Source organism: Eschrichtius robustus, chromosome 3 (genome assembly GCF_028021215.1).
Source record: "Eschrichtius robustus isolate mEscRob2 chromosome 3, mEscRob2.pri, whole genome shotgun sequence".
NCBI classification, from domain to species: Eukaryota; Metazoa; Chordata; class Mammalia; order Artiodactyla; family Eschrichtiidae; genus Eschrichtius; species Eschrichtius robustus.
The window spans coordinates 7578009-7595403 of record NC_090826.1 but is presented as its reverse complement, the minus strand read 5'-3'; the positions used below and the strand labels follow the sequence as shown (position 1 = coordinate 7595403).

Here is a 17395-nt window from a genome sequence, read left to right as displayed (position 1 = left end):
GTCACAGGCTGGGGCGGGGGGAGGGGGCTGGCTTCAGCGCCTGGTCGGGCCGTCTCTTTGTCAGACGTATGAGGACCAGCACAGCAGTGAGGAGGAGGAGGAGGAGGAGGAGAGCGAGGACGGGGACGAGGAGGATGACATCACCAGCGCCGAGTCGGAGAGCAGCGAGGAGGAGGAGGGGGAGCACGGGGACCAGCAGACTGCGAACAGGCAGCAGCAGCTCGAGTGGGACGACTCCACCCTCAGCTACTGAGCCGCGGCCGCGCCCTCCGCCGCCTTCTTTCTGCTTCAGGAGACTCTGCTGTCATCTCTGTGCCCGCCCCGAGGGTCCACGATGTACAAAGTCATTCTGGCCAGTAGGTCTGCAGACCCTCCCGGTCGCCGATCTCTGCCTGCGCTTGGTGTATAGGACCATAGGCTCCCCCTTGCCCCCTCCCGTCGTCCGCCCTGCTCGCTCTTAAGTTATGTGTGAGCTGACGCTCGCTCTGCGGCTGATGTCGACTCCAGAAAAGCCACAGTGACTGGACTCCTTGACAGAGGGTTAGAGTTGCTCGCTCCTACCTGGTAATCCTCTTCTTTTTTTTTTTTTAAAAGTTTTTATTTTTTCCAAACTAGTGCATGTATAAAATGGCAGAATGGGGTTAACATGTAGATGATGAACTGACTTTTTAATATTTTGTAAATAAATTGGGATTCCTCGTGTCTTTTGTGCTAGCATAATCCGGGGCTGGATGCAAAGTGGAGTGGAGACACTGAGCGTGGGAGGGGAGGGACCAAGACCCATTCCCCGCCCCCCCCCCACCCCAAGATGAGGAGAAAGGAGCACGACATTGCTCTGCTGCCCGGCAGGAGGGGACCGGATCAGGGACCCCTCCTTGGAGGCTGGAAACGGCCAGGTCTTTTCTTTGGGATTCTACCCATTGAGGGCTGCGGGGAGCTGGGGTCCCTGGCCATGTTTGCTCCCTTCTCCAAGGACCGGCAGCTCCTCATGCAGGAACCTGGACTCAGGTGCAGCCGTGGGGTCCATACTGAATAGATGCAGGTTTCCTTGCTGGTGAGAGCATGTTTCGATCACGTGGATGGTGCACACCCTCTGACCACTTGGTCTGGAGACAGCAACAGGCCTGGGGGCTCTGTACTCAGAACCTGGCTGAAATGACGCCCAGTGGCCTGAAGGCAAGTGCTCGATTCCCCGAGCACCTGCGCCCCTCCTCCCCAGAGCCCCCGGGGGTGAAACCCATGTCCAGTAGGTGGTGAAGGGAGAGAACCGCAGTCAGGAGCGAAAACCCCTACAGCACGTGGTTTTTAATTTACATGTAAATTTTTAGATTTCTAAAACTGGGGGAAAATAATTTTGAACACTGTTCTGTGATCGTAAGCGCTAGTCTCGAGGACACTGCCAGCTGTCCTGTGTCGTGTGTGGCCACCCCTCCGTGTACTGTCACTGTCGCTGCTCTGTTTGGACCGTGGATAGACGCTAACGCGTAGACGGGACGCTCCGCGCTGTCTGTATCCGCCGTGGTATCACTTTTCAGATGTGTATATTGATGATAGGTCAGAAAGTGTATACATACAATAAAGTCTGTTCTAACTCCAGTGGGAGAGTGGGTTGTTTTTGGTCTCGTTTTCATCTTAATCCTGCATTCTCTTGTTTCTTTCTGAGCCAAGAACATAACATACCAAGGCTTTTATTTCTTTTAATCTGTTTTTACCTCTCATTTCAAGGTTTCAGACTGTTGAACCTACATCAGTTACGCTGAACTCACCTTCCCCATACAGAAACATCAAATGATTTAAAAAAAATAGAAAATACTCTTCTTGTCAGGCACACAGGCCGTGCACCCAACCAGCTATTGCTGTGTATATGCAGTGTGCTGCCCACACCAGGAAGCACAGACTCGTTCAAATAAATAACAAGTAGACATACACTCGGCTTTTCCTATTTCCAAACAGGTGGGTGGGTCTGATGAATTCAGCACTTAGTTGGGAACCAGAGTCTGGTCAGTGGGGCTCTGTGGGTGGCACGGATTGCTATGGGCAGTGCCTCCCGGCCACCTCTCGCGAACCAAGAAACAAGAGTTGGCACCTGGGCTCTTCTGGAAGCCGTGCACCTGGGCTGCTGAGAGGGCAGCTACTTCTGGCTCTGCTGAGCCGTGCAAAGCCTTTGAGAGGTAAGTGGTGTCGCCCCTGTGAGTCCCGAGTCGGCTGCTAATACATGAAGCTCGCCTGTGGGCTTCCAGAAGCCCAGATTCTTAGCCCCACCTCCAGAGTTGGCTCCAGAAGGCTGAGGGAGGCCCGGGAACCTGCATTTCTTGAACTCCTCAGATGCACCTAAGGCCGAGCCCGAATCATTTCAAGCTAAGTACCGTCGGAGGAAAAGATGCCACCACACCCTTAACTCTCACGCTTCTGCTGCCTGGGTACCGGGAGCAGGTTCTCAAAGGTGAGCGTTCTGGAGAGGAGATCAGGTCCTTCTCGACCTAAAACTTGCTTTAGAAGGAGGGAGGTTACATATAATTGCACAAAGTACTCGCACCTGCTTGCGTCTTGAACCATGACCAGGATGAGCTAAATCAAGCTCAGACCTTTTTAAAGTGTCTCGAGGACCAGCGTGCGCTATACGTGATGGGCGCTGGGGCCTTTCTCCCGAGCCATAGAGGTTCAGTAAAGTAGTTGGGCTATTTTTTTTCTCACCCGCAAACAAAATCGCTTTACAGCAGAGATGAGAGAATTCCCGTACCCAGGAGTCGCTTTAAAAGTGGAAAGCAATCATCCCTGAATCTAGAGGGTACCCAGGCCTCCTCTGGGGGCTGCCCAGAACTCAGCCAATGGAGGGCACGCAGGTGGAGGGGGTGAACAGGCGTGGGTGCCCTGTCTGGACAGCAGGCACCGGGTCACTGCCAGGCACCAAGGCCGGTGCAGCATGGCGGGAGCCTGGGGAGAAGGCAGCTCCCGCACGGGAGAATTGTCTCTGCCGGCTCCAGACCCCCCCAGCTGAAAGACTTGAGGTCACAGATCCTCGGCGAGATGCGGCCTCGAGGTGCCGGGCTCACAGTGTCTTCCCATCAAAGCCCAGGGCTCGGATGGGGAAGCGGGAGGACGGTGCCCCTCCCCACATGAGGGTGCATTTCCATGTATGGCTGTTTAGTTCCCGCAACATTTCAAGTCATAAATAAATAACCAGTGTAAACAAAAGGCAGTTGTGTAGGTTCTTTCCCAAGGATGCCGTCCAGCCTTTCAGGCCCCGGAGGGTGGCCGAGGGTGCCCGGCTCCCAAGACTGACAGCTCGGTTGTCTCCAGGCCCGGGGCTTGCACGGGCTGCTATTGCCTGTTGTCTTTGGACACGTTGTGGGCCAGCCAGTTGACTTTGGTCTTCCAGCTCTCCCGGAGGGCTTCGTTAAACTTCACCCGGAAGTGCTTCAGGGCCTCCTCCTCCGTCTTCCCCAACGCCAGAGAATCCTGAGGCAAGATCGAAGCAATGGGCGTCCCACGGAGGGGCCTGGGCCCTGCTCAGCAGGGAGCCCCGTCTCCCTGCACCTCCGCCCTCTCTGGGCAGGTAACGCTCCCTCCTAAGAGAACTGCACCAAGGGAGCCAGGAGGGCGCCACCCACACTTCCCCTGGGAAGAGCTCTTCGTTCCCACCCCAACCAAGGCGGGCCCCCGCCCCGCCCCGCCCCGCCCCATCCTCAAAATAAGATGCCAACTCAAGCCGGGAGGTCTTGGCCCTGAAGGCAGGTGGCCTGGCCTTCTCCACTGGAAGCTGGCAGGAGGAAGAAGGGAGAGAGCAGCTTCTTCCCAGGAACTCGGGGGCCATGGCCCACCCCCCTCACTCCCCGCCCCAGCATCTTATAAACTGAAAAGACGCAGGAAGGAAAGACAGTTTTTAACCATGGAGGGAACCCTCTTGTACAAGTGGAAACACCCGCAGCCTGCGGAGGACGGGAGGGTGGGCCAGAGCCGGTGGCTTCCCGCCAGACCCGGGTCCCAGGCCGGTGTGAGCACACGCGAGTCAGGAGGGCCCTGTGGGTCCACCACGCTCGGGGGTTGCGGGCGGGCTGCCTCGAGGAGTCTGGGGCTCCCTGGTCTCCTGCCTGGCGGGGCCCTGCCCTGGCGTTTACCTTGAGGTACTGGATGTCTTTGGAGCAGCTGAGCTCAGGCAGGCCTGCCGCCCGCATCAGGGCAAAGAGGTGGAGAAAGAGCAGCCCGTGGCGCCGCAGGATGGTGTAGGCCCTTTCACAGTAGCCCCGGAACCTGCAGTGGGAGGTCAGGGAGGGGGCCCTGGGTCCTCCCGTCCGCCCGCACCCCAGCCAGCCGGCCAGCCCGCCCTCACCCTGGAAGGAGCCGTGCCCACAAAGCCCCAGCGTCCTCTGACTGACCGCCCCCAGTGCACCCCGCCTGGGGCCCCCCAGCACCAAGGGGCATCTCGGGGGTCTGAGGCACCCTCACCTTTCAAATTTCTCACTATTATTTGTCTTCCCCTGCTGGATCACGTGGACAAAGTCATAGGTGAGGATGAACGGGACTCGCTCACGGTTGATTCCAAACTTGGTCTTGAAATTCCCCAGAAAGTGGCCGAAATCAATGTGGAACAGCTGAGGGGAGGGAAGAGCAAAGACCCAAAAGGAGTCAAAAAGGAGGGTGCCTCACCCAGAGGAGCCTGGGGAGGGAGAGGGAGCTGGAAGGGCTTGGATAGGGGGCTCCGCCAGCAGCCGTGTGCAGAGCAGAACGGCCAGCGGGCCAGCACCGGGCGGCAGGCACCATGCTCATGGCAGCCCCACACCACCCCTACCTGCCCGTTCTCTCGGATCATGATGTTGTCGCTGTGCCGATCGCCGATGCCCAGCACGTATGTGGCCACACAGTAGCCAGCGCAGGAGAGGGTGAACTCCTCAATGGCTCGATCCAGGGCCTCCCTGGGGGGTAGGGATGGAAACCACAGCCACACCATTTAGCAGCTCCTTCTACCAAGGGGTGGGGTCTATGTCCCCTGCCCTTGACTCTGGCCTTGTGACTTGCTTGGACCAACAGAACATGGAGGAAGTGATGCTGGGCTCCTTCCAGAGCCTGGGCCTTAAGACACCTTGCAGTTCCTGAACCTTCCCTACTGCCATGGAAGGAAGCTGAGGCTAGAATGAGAGGCCACATGGAGAGAAGCCCCAGACGTGCAACCCTCCAGGCCCAGTCAAACTACCAGATGAGAGCAGTTGCATGAGTGATTAAAGCAGAAGAACCGCTCAGCTGAGCCAGCTCAAGTTGCAGATTTGTGATTTAGGCCCCTAAGTTCGGGGTGGTTGTTATGCGGCAATAACTAACATACATGTGGGAACAGGGACCTGACCCACTCCCCCACCACCCCACCCCACAGCATCTATGGGATGGTCCTCGGCTGAGCCAAGAAGCCACAGAGACTGTCAAAGACCCTCCTCCTTGCCTTTGATTCCCAAGGTCTGCCTCTTGGGAAGGAGAGGGCGTCTGTCCCTTGGGCCCGAAACCTACCCAGGGTTCTTGGACTTGAGCCAGTTGAGCAGAGCATCCTTGTTGAAGGCAGCCGTGGCCACCATGTTGCTCTTGTTCAGCTGGATGTTGGCGATGGTGTCTGAGTGAAGCACCACCTCGATGAGGCCTGTGTGGTCCCCGGTGGAGAGGCAGCCATAAGGGGTCATCCTAGCCAGGTGGGAGGAGGGGCAGGTGGACACAGTGGTCAAGGGCTGTCCCAGGGGCTTCTTGACCCCGAGGAGCTTAACCCAAAAAGGCTGCAGGAGATGCTACTCAAGTTGCTGAAAAGAGGAGGCAGGTACTGGGGGCGAGCCCTTGACTCCCAGGGCTCCAGGGAAGGTTCCTTGGAGAGGTCACACCAGCACCCGAGATGCAGAGAGGAAGAGTCGGCACCTTGGCTGAACTCATGTTTGCTCAGAGAGAAAAATCCAGGTGGCTCGGAAGAAGATGGGGCAGGAAGCCAGGGATGCTTGAGGCAAAGGGACCAATGGAGGGAGACAGTGCAAAGGGCCAGGGCTGGCCTTCTCCATCCTCATCCTGCGGCCCTATCGCCTCCCTGACCCCGAGTTTCAAACTGGTCCCTGCTCTTCTTAGAAGAGCCAGTCTTTTTTCCAGCTGAGGTGGTAACGTCAGCTTTGACAGGGGACCCCTCCAACGGGGTACAGTCCTAGGCCTGGTGCAGGCACAAGTGGATGATGGGAGGGCCTCTCACCTCAGGTCCAAGCCCTCCTGCTTCCACAGAACGTCCATCAGCTGGATCATCTGCAGGGTCAGCATGTCCTGGCGGAGGTCTGCGCAGCCGCCCCCGGGGAGGAAAGGCACGAGTTTCTGGTGGGTTCTCCAATCCCAGCCATGCCCAGGCCCCAGAGTCCCAAGACTCTGTCTTTTCATCAGCTCACCCTCCAGGAGACCCGCCCCCGACCCCCACCGCAAGGTGTGCCCGCCGAGGGTAGTATGGCAGGGCGAGGGGAAGCCAAGGCCTCAGCGGGTCCCTCCCCGGGGCCCGGCCTGCTCACCATCCCCGTTCTTAAAGATGATGCCCACGGTGCCATCGCTGCCCGCCTCCTCATTGCTGTACATGACCCACAGGGGCTTCATCTTGGAGTCCATGAAGGTGCACTGCTCCACGCTGCCGGACCAGAGAGCGGTCAGCAGCGGGCCCTCCTCAGGGCCTGGGGGGGGGTGGGGAGGAGGTGGGGAGGCCCCGCCTGGGGCCTGGGGCTCACCAGACTTCAGCCAGCAGGGTGCTGGGGTCGAGCGGGGACTGCAGGTGGGAGAGGGCCTCCAGGTAGGTCTCCTGGCGCATGCACAGGTGCATCAGCTCCTTGGTCTGCGGCTTGGTGGTCTTCTGGGAGCTCACTTTGACGACGTCGTTCAGGGCCTTCAGTTTGCTCAGTGCTTCCCCCTGGCCAGGAGGATGGGAGGGCAGCGTGGGCAGGCCGGGAGGGGCAGGCTCCGAGCCTCGGCCTGGCCCACGCGGTTCTACAGGGGCCCGGGCAACTCTGCCCCAGAGCAGAGCCCAGGCAGGGGCGCGGGGGCCCCGCGCCTCACCTGCTTCATCAGCACCTTCATGTGATGGGTGCTGCCCCTGCAGTAGGCCTCCATGATGAGGCCGAAGCGCAGGGCCACCGAGGGCACGTGCATCTCGGAGCTGGAGGGAGGAAGAAGGGGCTGAGCCTCGCCTCGCCTCGCCAGGCGGGGCCACACAGCCCCTCCCAGCCCGGCAGGACCCAGCCACCGAGGACACCCGGGCTGGCCGGCGGGAAACGCGAGGCCCGCAGGCAAGAGGCCCCTCCTCCCCATGGCCTTCCAGGTGAGTCCAGCTACCGCAGGTGCCAGAAGAGGAAGTGGCCGATCTTGCGATTGGCCAGGGCCCGGTCCAGCAGGAATTTGGTCAGCTCGCAGTCGAGGTAGGACTCGTACTTGAGCACCTGCACCAGCTGCAGCAGGTACTGGAAAAGCTCGTCGTCCCTGCAGAGAAGGGAGGCTGGCTGGGGCCCGGAGCTTCACGGCTCGGGAGAGGGTCTGCAGCTGGCGAGGGGGCAGGGTAGGTGCGGGAGGCCAGCCTCACCTGAGCACGCCCCCAGGAGAGGTCCCCAGCCAGCGCCTAGACCCGGGCCACTGGGGCAAAGCCGCCCTCTGAAGATGAGGAAGCCCGCGGGACTCACGTCAGTTTCCGCAGGGACTTGATGGCAAAGGAGCCCACGTGGCGGTCAGGGAAGCTGAAGTCCAGCAGCTCCAGGGCGCTCAGGACGGGCAGCTCGGGCCAGGAGCACAGCAGGTAGAGCATCTGGGGGGTGCTGGTGGTCAGGGCAGGGGGCGCAGGCTGCGGTCTGGCTCCAGACTCTGCCCCCTCCCCCGGCCCCGGCCCCGCCGCCCACCTGGGCCACGTCCTCGTGCTTGTTCCACTTGGTGACCAGCAGCAACCGGGCCAGCGCCTCGGGGAAGTGCTCCTGGATCTCGTGCCGCATCTTCCACACCAGGTCCTTCTCGTGCTCGTATAGCTCCCCGGACCCCCGGCGCTCCAGGATCTCCCGCAGCTGCAGCTGCTGAGGGGCACAGGTGGAGGTGGGGGGGGGCGGTGAGGGCTGCAGCCAGGTCCACGCCCCACCGCCCACGGCCCCCAGCTCACCTCCTCCTCCGTGAAGCGCCCGTGCTCCCCATGCCGCCCCAGCTCTAGGATCTGCAAGAGCGACCCTGCTGTCAGCGGCAACCCCGGGGCCTGGGCCAGCCTGGCGGGGGGGGCCCCCGGGGCGGGTGTCAACACCTCGGCACTGCCGACCTTGTGCGCCAGTGACCCTCAGTGCTGGGGACTCTCCCGCGTGCTGCAGGGCGTTTAGCAGCACCCCTGACCTCCACCCATGAGATGCCAGGCGCATCTCTCCCACTAGTCGTGACAACCAAAAACGTCTTTGGACATTGCCCAAAGTCCCCTGGGGGGCAAAGCGGCCCCTGGTTGAGAATCGCTGCTCTAGGACACATGAGGATTCCAGAGAGTCCAGGAAGCCCCCAAGCGTGTGTGGGCACCCAGCCCCCAGCCCCGGGCAACTCACGGGGTGCAGGGACCATGTCCTGGGGAGCCCCAGAGGCAGGGTCAGGACAGTTAACCTTTAGCTTCGAGGTTTCTGGGCAGGGTGGGTCCTGGACCCCAAATGGCGAGGGCCCCCTCACTGACCTTGTCCAGTGCAGGGTAGTATACAGGGTGGGGGGCCACCTCAGGGAGAAAGATGACCAGGGCGGCCGCGCTCTCAGTGTTGGGGTTACTCCGCACGGTCCCACAGGGGTTCAGTAGCTCCCCTTTCTCGTCTGGATACAAGGACAGACGGAGTTGCAAGGGGAATGTCATCACGTGTGGGACCCACCTCCCCAACCCCCCGGCCTCTGCCTCTCCCTCTTGGCCTGGGCCAACCTGGGACGGAGGGCCACATGTAGAGGCAGCGCTCGCCGGTCTTGAGCTGGTCCTTGTAATCAAACAGCATGAGGTTGGCCCAGGCGATGGGGCAGTCCTGGGAGAGAAACCGGGCAGGTCACAGCCAGCCGCCAGAAAGCCTCCGTTTGCTCTTCTGCAGGATGGGCCCAGCCAGACCACGCTTCCCACCCTCGCCCAGACTCCCTTTGAAGCAGCTGGCAGAGTCAGTCACCCCTCGGCTCCCTTCTGCTCCTGGACGCATCCCCCTCTCGGCTTCTTGAGAAAGCCTCAAACAAACCACATAGGCCCCAGGGAGCTGGCCCAGCTCAGCTACGAGTGAGTCAGGGTGGCTCGGTGGTCAGTCACATCCTGGGCCCAGTGACTCAGTGCTCGACCACCACTCTGTCTCCAACTGGCTGCTGACTCAGGCCACCCTGCTCCCTGCAAGGACACTGCATTTGTCCTTCCAGAGCAGGGAGCTCCCTCCGGGTTCCCGCAAGGACCAAAGGCCCAGGCCCAGATATTCCGAGTCACCGTGCTCATAAGCCCAGGAACCCAGCACCATCACGTGGCAGGCAGGGGTGGTGGCCAGCGTGTGTGTGTGTGTGTGTGTGTGTGTTGTGTGTGTGCGTGCGCGCGGTGTGGAGAGGCTGGGGTTCACAGGCCCTCCTGGACCCCATCCCCAGGCTGTGTGCCAGCTGGGATGCTGGGAACGGGATGAGCAGTGGCCCCGGGGCTGCGGGACGGGACTGGGCCCATCACGGAGTGCCTCCCGACCGGCCCCACCCACCGCCTTCTTGGACTTCTTCTTGGTGGAGCGAGCCTTCTTGGCCTTCTCGATCACGGCGTAGAGCGCAAAGCAGAGGCGGGCCATGCGCGGCAGGTCGCAGACGTTGATGTCGAACTCCAGCCGCTGCTTCCACACAGGCTCCGAGCACACGCTCACCTCCGAGCTGGACACCGTCTTGCACAGCGTCTCGTTGCCGTGGAAGAGGCCGGCCTGCACCACCAGCTGGGGAAGGCGCGGTGCGGGTGGCAGGCGGCGGAGGCCCAGCCTCCCTCTCCCGCCTGGGTGTCCCTCCCACCTAAGGCTCGAATCTCCTCCTGAAAGGTCCTCATTTCACGCGGGTCTGAACCCTCCCCCACCAGGTGCTTGAAGGTGGTCTGGAAAAGGGAGGGCTGGCTGCCTGAGGGGGAGGAGTGGCCCTGGGGGGCAGGGGAGGGCGGCGTGGGCTGTGCTCCCCACTGACTGCGGGACCCCAGGGCGTGTCGGTTTCCTGCTCTGGGCCTCAGCTTCCCCATCGGGGCTCGGGAACTCCAGGGGTCCTTCTAGCTCAAGCACCCAAGGGTGCCCCCACTGCTCAGAATGGTGTGAGCCCCTGTCGGCAGGGAAGGACTTAATGCCGCCTGCACATCTCGCCCTGCCTCTTCATCGCCCGGCCAGAAAGCTGCCCCATCCACCCCTCCAGGATTCATCCACGGGAGCCCACGCCTGCCCTGCTTGTGAAATCACCCCAACCAAAAAGTGCTCCCCAAAGAGCCCCAACCTCCTTGGACCCGGGTTTCCTGTCCTGCAAATGGGACGAGAAAACCTGCACCTCACAGGGCTGTCCTGAGGCCAGAGGAGGTGGGCATGTGAACGACCCAGAGGTGGGCTTGGCCCCAGCCCAGCTGGAGTGGCTTCCCTTCTGCGCCTGTCACCTCCCAGGCTCTGCGGTTCCTCTATCCCTGGGCTGGGCCTGGCGCCACTACCTCCACCAAAGTCAATACCCAGAACTCGCTGGGCCCGGTTTCTCCGAATTGTCCTCTCTGGCCGGCCGGCCGGCCCGCTCCCCTCCCCCCTTCCTGTTTTGAAGCAGCTCACAACCACCCCCGGCAGGGATGCTGGGTAATGTGGTCGGGTCGGGTGGCTTTCGTGTGACCCCCCCCCCCCTTCTTCCTCCGCCACCCCTCCAGGCCACAGCCACCGTGTTTGTGTAAAAAACACACACTCCCCGGGCCCTTCCCGGCCCAGGAGCCCCTACCTTCATCCGCTCATCGGCATTCACTTTGCTGCCCTGGATCAGCTCGATGCAGAAAGGCTGCTCTAGGGACCACAGGGACACCGAGGCGGGCTGGGCGGGGCGGAGGGGAGAAGCGGGGGCATTAAAGCAGAGGAATTCAGGGGAGGCTTGCGCTCCCAGCCGCTGTCAGGGCGCGTGGCCACCGCGGCGGCAAGGGTGTTGCAGGTTTCTGGCAGGGCTCAGGTTCCTGCCCGCAACGCCATCCTTTACCAGAAAACCTGCCGCGCGGGCGCCCCAGGGGGCGCAAGACCCCCGAGCGCTGCAGGGCATGGAGTTCTGCCTACAGCACGGGAGACAGGAGGGGCAGGCGGCCCGAGCGCCAGGCCTGGAGGCTGCCCCGGGAGTACAGACAGGAGTCCACCCCAGCCCAGAGGCCCAACTCTCAACCCCGAGCAACCAAAAGGCATGAGACAAGGGGCCCCTGGACCTATGGCTGGTCCAGGGCGATGCCCAATAGGCTCCAGGGCTGGACCACAGGTGGGAAGGAGGGCTGCAGGGCAGGGTAAGCGCAAGGCACCGGCTCACCTTCTTCAGAGGAATGGGGGGCGGTTTGGCGCGCGGCTTTTGGACTTGGGGGGCGGGGTTGCTCTGCTCGTCCCGCATGGCGAGGATGGAAGAGGAGTGCACCATGGTCAGGTGGGGGGTCAGCCCGCTGTGCAGGCAGCTGCAGATGTACTGAGATGGGGGGCGGGGTGAGCGGCTCCACGGTTCCCTGGACGACCGGCTACCCAGGGATGACCCATGTTGACCCCTGCCCACGCCAGGCTTTCTGGGGCCTCTCCTGCTGGCCCTTCCTGCCCCCGCCCACCTCCCTGTGCTCACGGGGAGAGCCAGCCCAGCAAGGGGGCACTCTCACCGTGACCCCCAAGGTCTGGCTTGTCGGGGTCGAGAGGGGCCGAGGACCAGCTCCCCCCACCCCGCCAGGCCCCAGGCCAGGACTGCAGGGAACCCAGGAACCCCTCCCGGACCCCAGCCCTCACCTGGAACTGGCAGAGGGGGTAGCTGCCGTACAGGTACTCGTGCTTCCCGTTCACCTGCAGCGCGTAGTCCTCGGGCTGCTCCACCAGCGGCTGCCGGAACACCGTGGCCTTCTTCCGGAGCGCGCAGGCCATCAGTGCCAGGGGCACATCCTTGGTGGACACCTGGAAGGTGAAGCTCTCCTAGGGGGAGGAGGGAGGGTCAGCCCTCCACGCCTGCGAAGAGCCCACGGGGTTCTGGGGCACAGGGGGTGGGCTGGCCCATCTGCAAGTATTAGGCGCCCCCTGGCCCCCCGAACATGGGCTCCACGACGGCAGGCTCTGATGACGGCACGTGGCCGACACCAGGAAATACCGGTTGGATGCATGAGCGGACCAAGGACCAAAGCCTCTTGGTCACTCTGCCTTGTGGAACTCGCCTGGTGGGACGTTCGGCCAAGCCCCTCGTATGCAATGGACACCCTACAAATACCACCCGATGTTGCTGGGAGGAGGATGAACTGGGGAGGCTGGTGGGTGACCGGGAGTCTCACAGGGGAAGTGTCCCCCGTGGACACGGCAGCCTGCATGCAGCACACGGGCCGGCGTGAGCCACCGCTCACCTCGCTGCCCTCGAACTTGACGTTGACGAGCAGGGCCCGGTTGGGGACGCGCAGGGTGCCCGGCCCCCAGCTCCGCGCCGAGGGCTCCAGCTGCAGGGGGAAGCTGTACTGCAGCCAGGCCTCCCAGCCCAGCTGCTGCCGGTGCGCGGCCACCTCCTCGCAGAACTGGCGCATCTTGGCTCGGAAGTCATTCACCTCCGGGTCTTGCAAGGAGTCGAACTCGTGGAGGCCTGAGGGGCAGGGCAGCCTGGTGAGCGTGGGGTTCGGGGGCGGGGGCGGGGGCGGGGGCGGGGCGGGGCGGGACGGGGCGGGGCGGGGGGCAGGCCCAGCGGAGGTAGGACGGCCTGGCCCCAGCAGGGCACCTTTGCCGATGAGCAGGCTGATCTGCGAGTTGATGAGCTTCTTCACGCGGTCACCCTCGCGGGCCACCAGGCGCAGGACGGGCAGGAAGGGCTGGATGTCGCACAGCCGCCTCTGCTCGTCCTCCAGCTCCTGCTGCTCCGCGGTCTGGTTGACGCAGGTGAACACGTAGGCCTCGGGGTCGCTGAGCATGTGGAAGAGCGGCTCATACTGGGCTCGGTGCCACAACACCTGGGAGGGAAAGTGGCCGCTCAGCGCCTCCCCTAAGGTGGGCGGGGCCACAGGGAGCCGGGAGGCGGGTGGAGGCTGGTCTCACGACCCTGACAAGGGGGCAAAGGCAAGATCCCAGGACCACTACGCTCTCCATCCCTTGAGCCTTGACCACAGGGTCACCGGGAGTCTCCGTCCCTGCCCTTCTATGAAGGGGGCCAGGTAGGTGCTAAATCTGGAGCGGAGCGGTGGGTCCTACGGTCTCCCCTGTAGGCTACCCTGAGAGATGGCCAGCCAGACTTGACCTCCAGGCACCCAGCTAATCGTTCCTGGTTCATCACCCTGATCTTTAAATGGTGGCAAGTAATTCAGAAAAGTTTCACACACCGAGGGGGCCGTAAACGCCTCTGCGGGCTGTGTCCAGGGTGTGGCCTCGGGGTGAGGAGTCCCCAGGGATCATAGGAGCGCCACTGGGGCGCCAAGTTTTAGTGCGAAGGTGCTCACCGCTGAGTCACAGAGAAGATGGAAAAGGAGAGAACAGCTCTATTTTTCTCCCACGGGGGATGGATAATTACGGTCCATCAATGCAAAGGGATAGCACAGGCATGTGACCCAGAATCTAAGGATACCTGTACCAATGCACACCGGGCTCCCAGATACAGCATTAAGTGGGAAAAGACCCCAAGCTGTAGAACAGCAGTTGTAATTCAAGCCCATTCCCATAAAAACGATGATAAACGTATTAACTACTGCAAGCTACAGTCTGCCAAGTTACTGGAAGACAGACACACCCATTCACTTACACACCGTCTATGGCTGCTTCAGCCCTACAATGGCAGAGTTGAGTAGTTGTGACAAACACCATACGACCAGCAAAGCCTAGCATATTAACTGTCTGGTCCCTGGTATAAATTAAAATATTAAGAAATTGAAACTGGGGACTTCCCTGACGGTCCAGTGGTTAACACTTTGCCTTCCGATGCAGGGGGTGGGTTCGATCCCTGGTCGGGGAACTAAGATCCCACATGCCTCTCGGCCAAAAAACCAAAAACATAAAAACAGAAGCAATACTGTAACAAATTCAACAAAGACTTTAAAAATGGTCCACATCAAAAAAAAAAAAAAAAAATCTTAAAAAAAAAAAAAGAAATTGAAATTGAACTGGGATATGAGGTGAGACTGCTGAGACCGAAGTGTTTTATATTTCTGTGGTATTTGGAATTTTAATAATATGCATGTAGAGCCCTGTAAGCAAAAAAAAAAAAAAGATTAAAATATTTACACAAGGTTAATAACATGAAAAGGATGTTATAATGTTAACTCAGAAAAAAGATATAAAAATTCATAATCAGAACTATCACAAAAAAACACTACATAGAAGAGAAAATAGGAAAACAGCCAAAGTGTTAACTGTGGTTGTCTCATATGGCTGGATCATGGGTGATTTTTTTCCTTCTACTTTTTCTTATTCTCCTAAATTTCAATGTGTCCATAGTACTTTTGAAATGGAAAAAAAAAGAAATTTCATTTTTAAAGAAACACCCAGGAAGGGAAGATTAGAAAACAAAACAAAACAAAACAAAACAAAACTCAAGGATGGTCCATTGCTTCTCTCCTTTTTTTTCTGCTCCCTAGTATAGCTTTTCAAATTCCAGGCTAAGGCCTTGTCCTCTGCCATGACCCATTAAATCCCACACTTTGCAAGTGGGATAAGCCCTTTGAAAGGTCACAAGACAAGATCTACCAAATACCATCCAGATATTTCATCCTTTGACTCAGTAATCCACGCTGAAAATTATTCAACAAAGTCAAAAACCATTTCCAAAGATGATGTTGACTATGACGACAGCTCTGAAGACAAAAGACCGGTAGAACTCTTAAGTGGCCGTGGATGGGGTGTGGTTTCAAACATGATGGCACGGTCACGGAGAGGATGAAAGGCCACCATGGGAACCAGCACCCTGACGCCTTCACAGGAATCTAGGGAGGGTAAACGTGCCATGATAAAGGCAGGAGCTGAATTTGGAAAGCTAGGTGGATTTCAACTGTGAGTTTTTAAACAATTCTTGGACATTATTTTTATCTTTTAATTTTTTTCTTTGGCCGCACCACGCTGCTTGTGGGATCTTAGTTCCCTGACCAGGGCTTGAACCTGGGCCCCGGGCAGTGAAAGCGTGGAGTCCTAACCACTGAACCGCCAGGGAATTCCCATATCGTTTTTTTTTTTAATTTACTTGTTTTATTATTTATTTTATTTTTTAAGATTCTTGGCTGTGTTGGGTCTTCGTTGCTACACGCGGGCTTTCTCTAGTTGCCACGAGTAGGGGCTACTCTTCGTTGCGGTGCACGGGCTTCTCATTGCGGTGGCTTCTCGTGTCGCGGAGCATGGGCTCTAGGCGTGCAGGCTTCAGTAGCTGTGGCTCGCGGGCTCTAGAGCACAGGCTCAGTAGTTGTGGCGCACGGGCTTAGTTGCTCCGCGGCATGTGGGATCTTCCTGGACCAGGGCTTGAACCCATGTCCCCTGCATTGGCAGGTGGATTCTTAACCACTGTGCCACCAGGGAAGCCCCCCCATATCTTTTAAAATTCATAGCTAAGGATCTCAAATCTGAGAGTTGCAAGAGTCCATCTGTCTGTTTCTCTGAGTTCCAAGTTCTGAGGATTAAGTTTTAAGGTCAAGATCGTACCTTCTTGATGGTGCTGAGGTTGGCATTTCGGGACACAGGGAAGTTCAGATAGACCCCCGTGGGCAGCAAGAAATCAACGGCCACGCTCTGATTCTCCTCCTTGGTCCAGAATTCCATGGGGCAGTCAACCCCGGGGGGCATCCTGCTCTTTTAATTCTCGGATACCAATCGTCCTGCAAAGGAAGCAAAGGCAAAGTGAGGCCCTAAGGTGTGCTGGGTGAGTCCTTTAATAGGACCCTTTGGAAAACGGGATGTCAGGACTTTTGTCAGCAGGAAGCTTGGGATGGAGTCCCAGCCGGGAGGTGGCTTGTGGCTCCTGCTGCCCCAGGTCACTGTCTAGGCTGAGCTGCAGGCACTCTGTCTGCATCCTTCACGGCAGTGCCCCCAGTTTAAAACACCAACAAACCCATGCCAAATCATTTTTTCTCAGGAACACACACACGTGGGAGACCTCACCATGGCCACCAGCCGGCAAAGATGGAAAATGGCAGGATCACTGGGCAGACAACCCCAGACTGGAGAGGGATCGAAGGCTGAAGTTCTTTGAAACTTTTTGACCAGAAACCAAATGGCTTTAAAATGGCTTTAGCCATCAAACAAGCTGTTGAAATATCTCAGCCATACCAAACCCACTGCCCGGTAAGTAACAAAATGTTACAGACACAGTAAGAGGTCTTTGAGTCTCTCTCCCACTCAGGGTTACCACCACCTGGATTCTGGTTGTTTATAGTTTCCATGCATGTTTTTATCCTTTTATTATACTAAAATGTATCCACAAACAATTCCTAATATTTTTCTATGCTTTAAAGCATTGTATGATTAGTGAGTCTTCTGCGACTTGTTTTTGCCACTCAACGCTGCAATCTAGATTTATCCATGCTGATACATGTAGCTCTACTTCATTCGTTTTAACTCTTGGGAGATATTTCACTGTGTAAATAAACCACAATTTATTTACCCCTTCTCTTGTTAAGGAACCTCAAGGTTTGTGTCTACTCATTTTGGTTATTACAAATGATGCTACAATGTATATTCTTGCACACATCTCCTTGTGTACAAGTGAGAGTCTTGGTGAACACTGTCTAAGAGAAATATAATGTGAGCCACATGTGTAATGTCAAAGTTACCAGTAGCCACATTTTGAAAAAGTAAAAAGACACAGATAAAATTAAGTTAGTAATCTATTTTATTTAACTCAATATATCCGAACTGTGGTCATTTCAATGTTATCGGTACAGAAAAATTACTAACAAGATATTTTACATTTTTTTGGTGTTAAGTCTTTGAAATCTGGTGTGTATTTTACACTTACAGGACAATTCGGACGCTAGGTTTTCATCAGAAGTATTTCATCTTATGTAGATTTCATACAATTAACAGGCTAAAAAAGTAGGTTCACAGACTCAAGTTGTTCCAAATATACTTAAAAGTTTTCCAATAACCAAATCGAGTGTGAATTCTTACGTTTAAATGAATTAAAATTAAATAAAATGTTTTAAAATCCCATTCCTCAATCATACTGTCCACATTTCAAGTGCTCAAGAAATACATGTGGCTGGTGGCTGCCATACTGGCAGTGCAGGTAGAGGGTA

General features: G+C 57.9%; 2 protein-coding genes across 7 annotated transcripts in view; one reads left to right on the top strand and one right to left on the bottom strand.

Annotated features, from left to right (window-relative positions):
* The window catches only part of CLSTN1 (calsyntenin 1), a 79456-nt gene extending 77860 nt beyond the window's left edge, over positions 1 to 1596 (top strand). For all 4 annotated transcript variants that reach the window (XM_068538842.1, XM_068538841.1, XM_068538839.1 and 1 more), the window contains one exon: positions 65 to 1596. In XM_068538842.1, coding sequence (XP_068394943.1) covers positions 65 to 253 — 189 coding nt within the window. In that variant the 3' untranslated portion in view covers positions 254 to 1596. The remainder of the gene's footprint in view (positions 1 to 64) is intronic.
* The window catches only part of PIK3CD (phosphatidylinositol-4,5-bisphosphate 3-kinase catalytic subunit delta), a 30399-nt gene continuing 14593 nt past the window's right edge, over positions 1590 to 17395 (bottom strand). The window contains exons 3-24 of one of the 3 annotated variants that reach the window (XM_068538835.1): positions 15804 to 15976; positions 12910 to 13138; positions 12548 to 12777; positions 11949 to 12128; positions 11494 to 11643; positions 10930 to 11019; positions 9696 to 9917; positions 8906 to 9002; positions 8672 to 8802; positions 8129 to 8179; positions 7878 to 8045; positions 7665 to 7786; positions 7324 to 7467; positions 7048 to 7147; positions 6723 to 6901; positions 6513 to 6625; positions 6209 to 6287; positions 5497 to 5664; positions 4790 to 4913; positions 4447 to 4592; positions 4119 to 4251; positions 1590 to 3459 (exon numbers count right to left, since the gene is read on the bottom strand). In XM_068538835.1, the coding sequence (XP_068394936.1) occupies positions 3322 to 3459; positions 4119 to 4251; positions 4447 to 4592; positions 4790 to 4913; positions 5497 to 5664; positions 6209 to 6287; positions 6513 to 6625; positions 6723 to 6901; positions 7048 to 7147; positions 7324 to 7467; positions 7665 to 7786; positions 7878 to 8045; positions 8129 to 8179; positions 8672 to 8802; positions 8906 to 9002; positions 9696 to 9917; positions 10930 to 11019; positions 11494 to 11643; positions 11949 to 12128; positions 12548 to 12777; positions 12910 to 13138; positions 15804 to 15944 (3135 nt within the window). In that variant the 5' untranslated portion in view covers positions 15945 to 15976 and the 3' untranslated portion in view covers positions 1590 to 3321. The remainder of the gene's footprint in view (positions 3460 to 4118; positions 4252 to 4446; positions 4593 to 4789; positions 4914 to 5496; positions 5665 to 6208; positions 6288 to 6512; positions 6626 to 6722; positions 6902 to 7047; positions 7148 to 7323; positions 7468 to 7664; positions 7787 to 7877; positions 8046 to 8128; positions 8180 to 8671; positions 8803 to 8905; positions 9003 to 9695; positions 9918 to 10929; positions 11020 to 11493; positions 11644 to 11948; positions 12129 to 12547; positions 12778 to 12909; positions 13139 to 15803; positions 15977 to 17395) is intronic. The other 2 variants (XM_068538836.1, XM_068538837.1) reach the window with 2 other exon arrangements.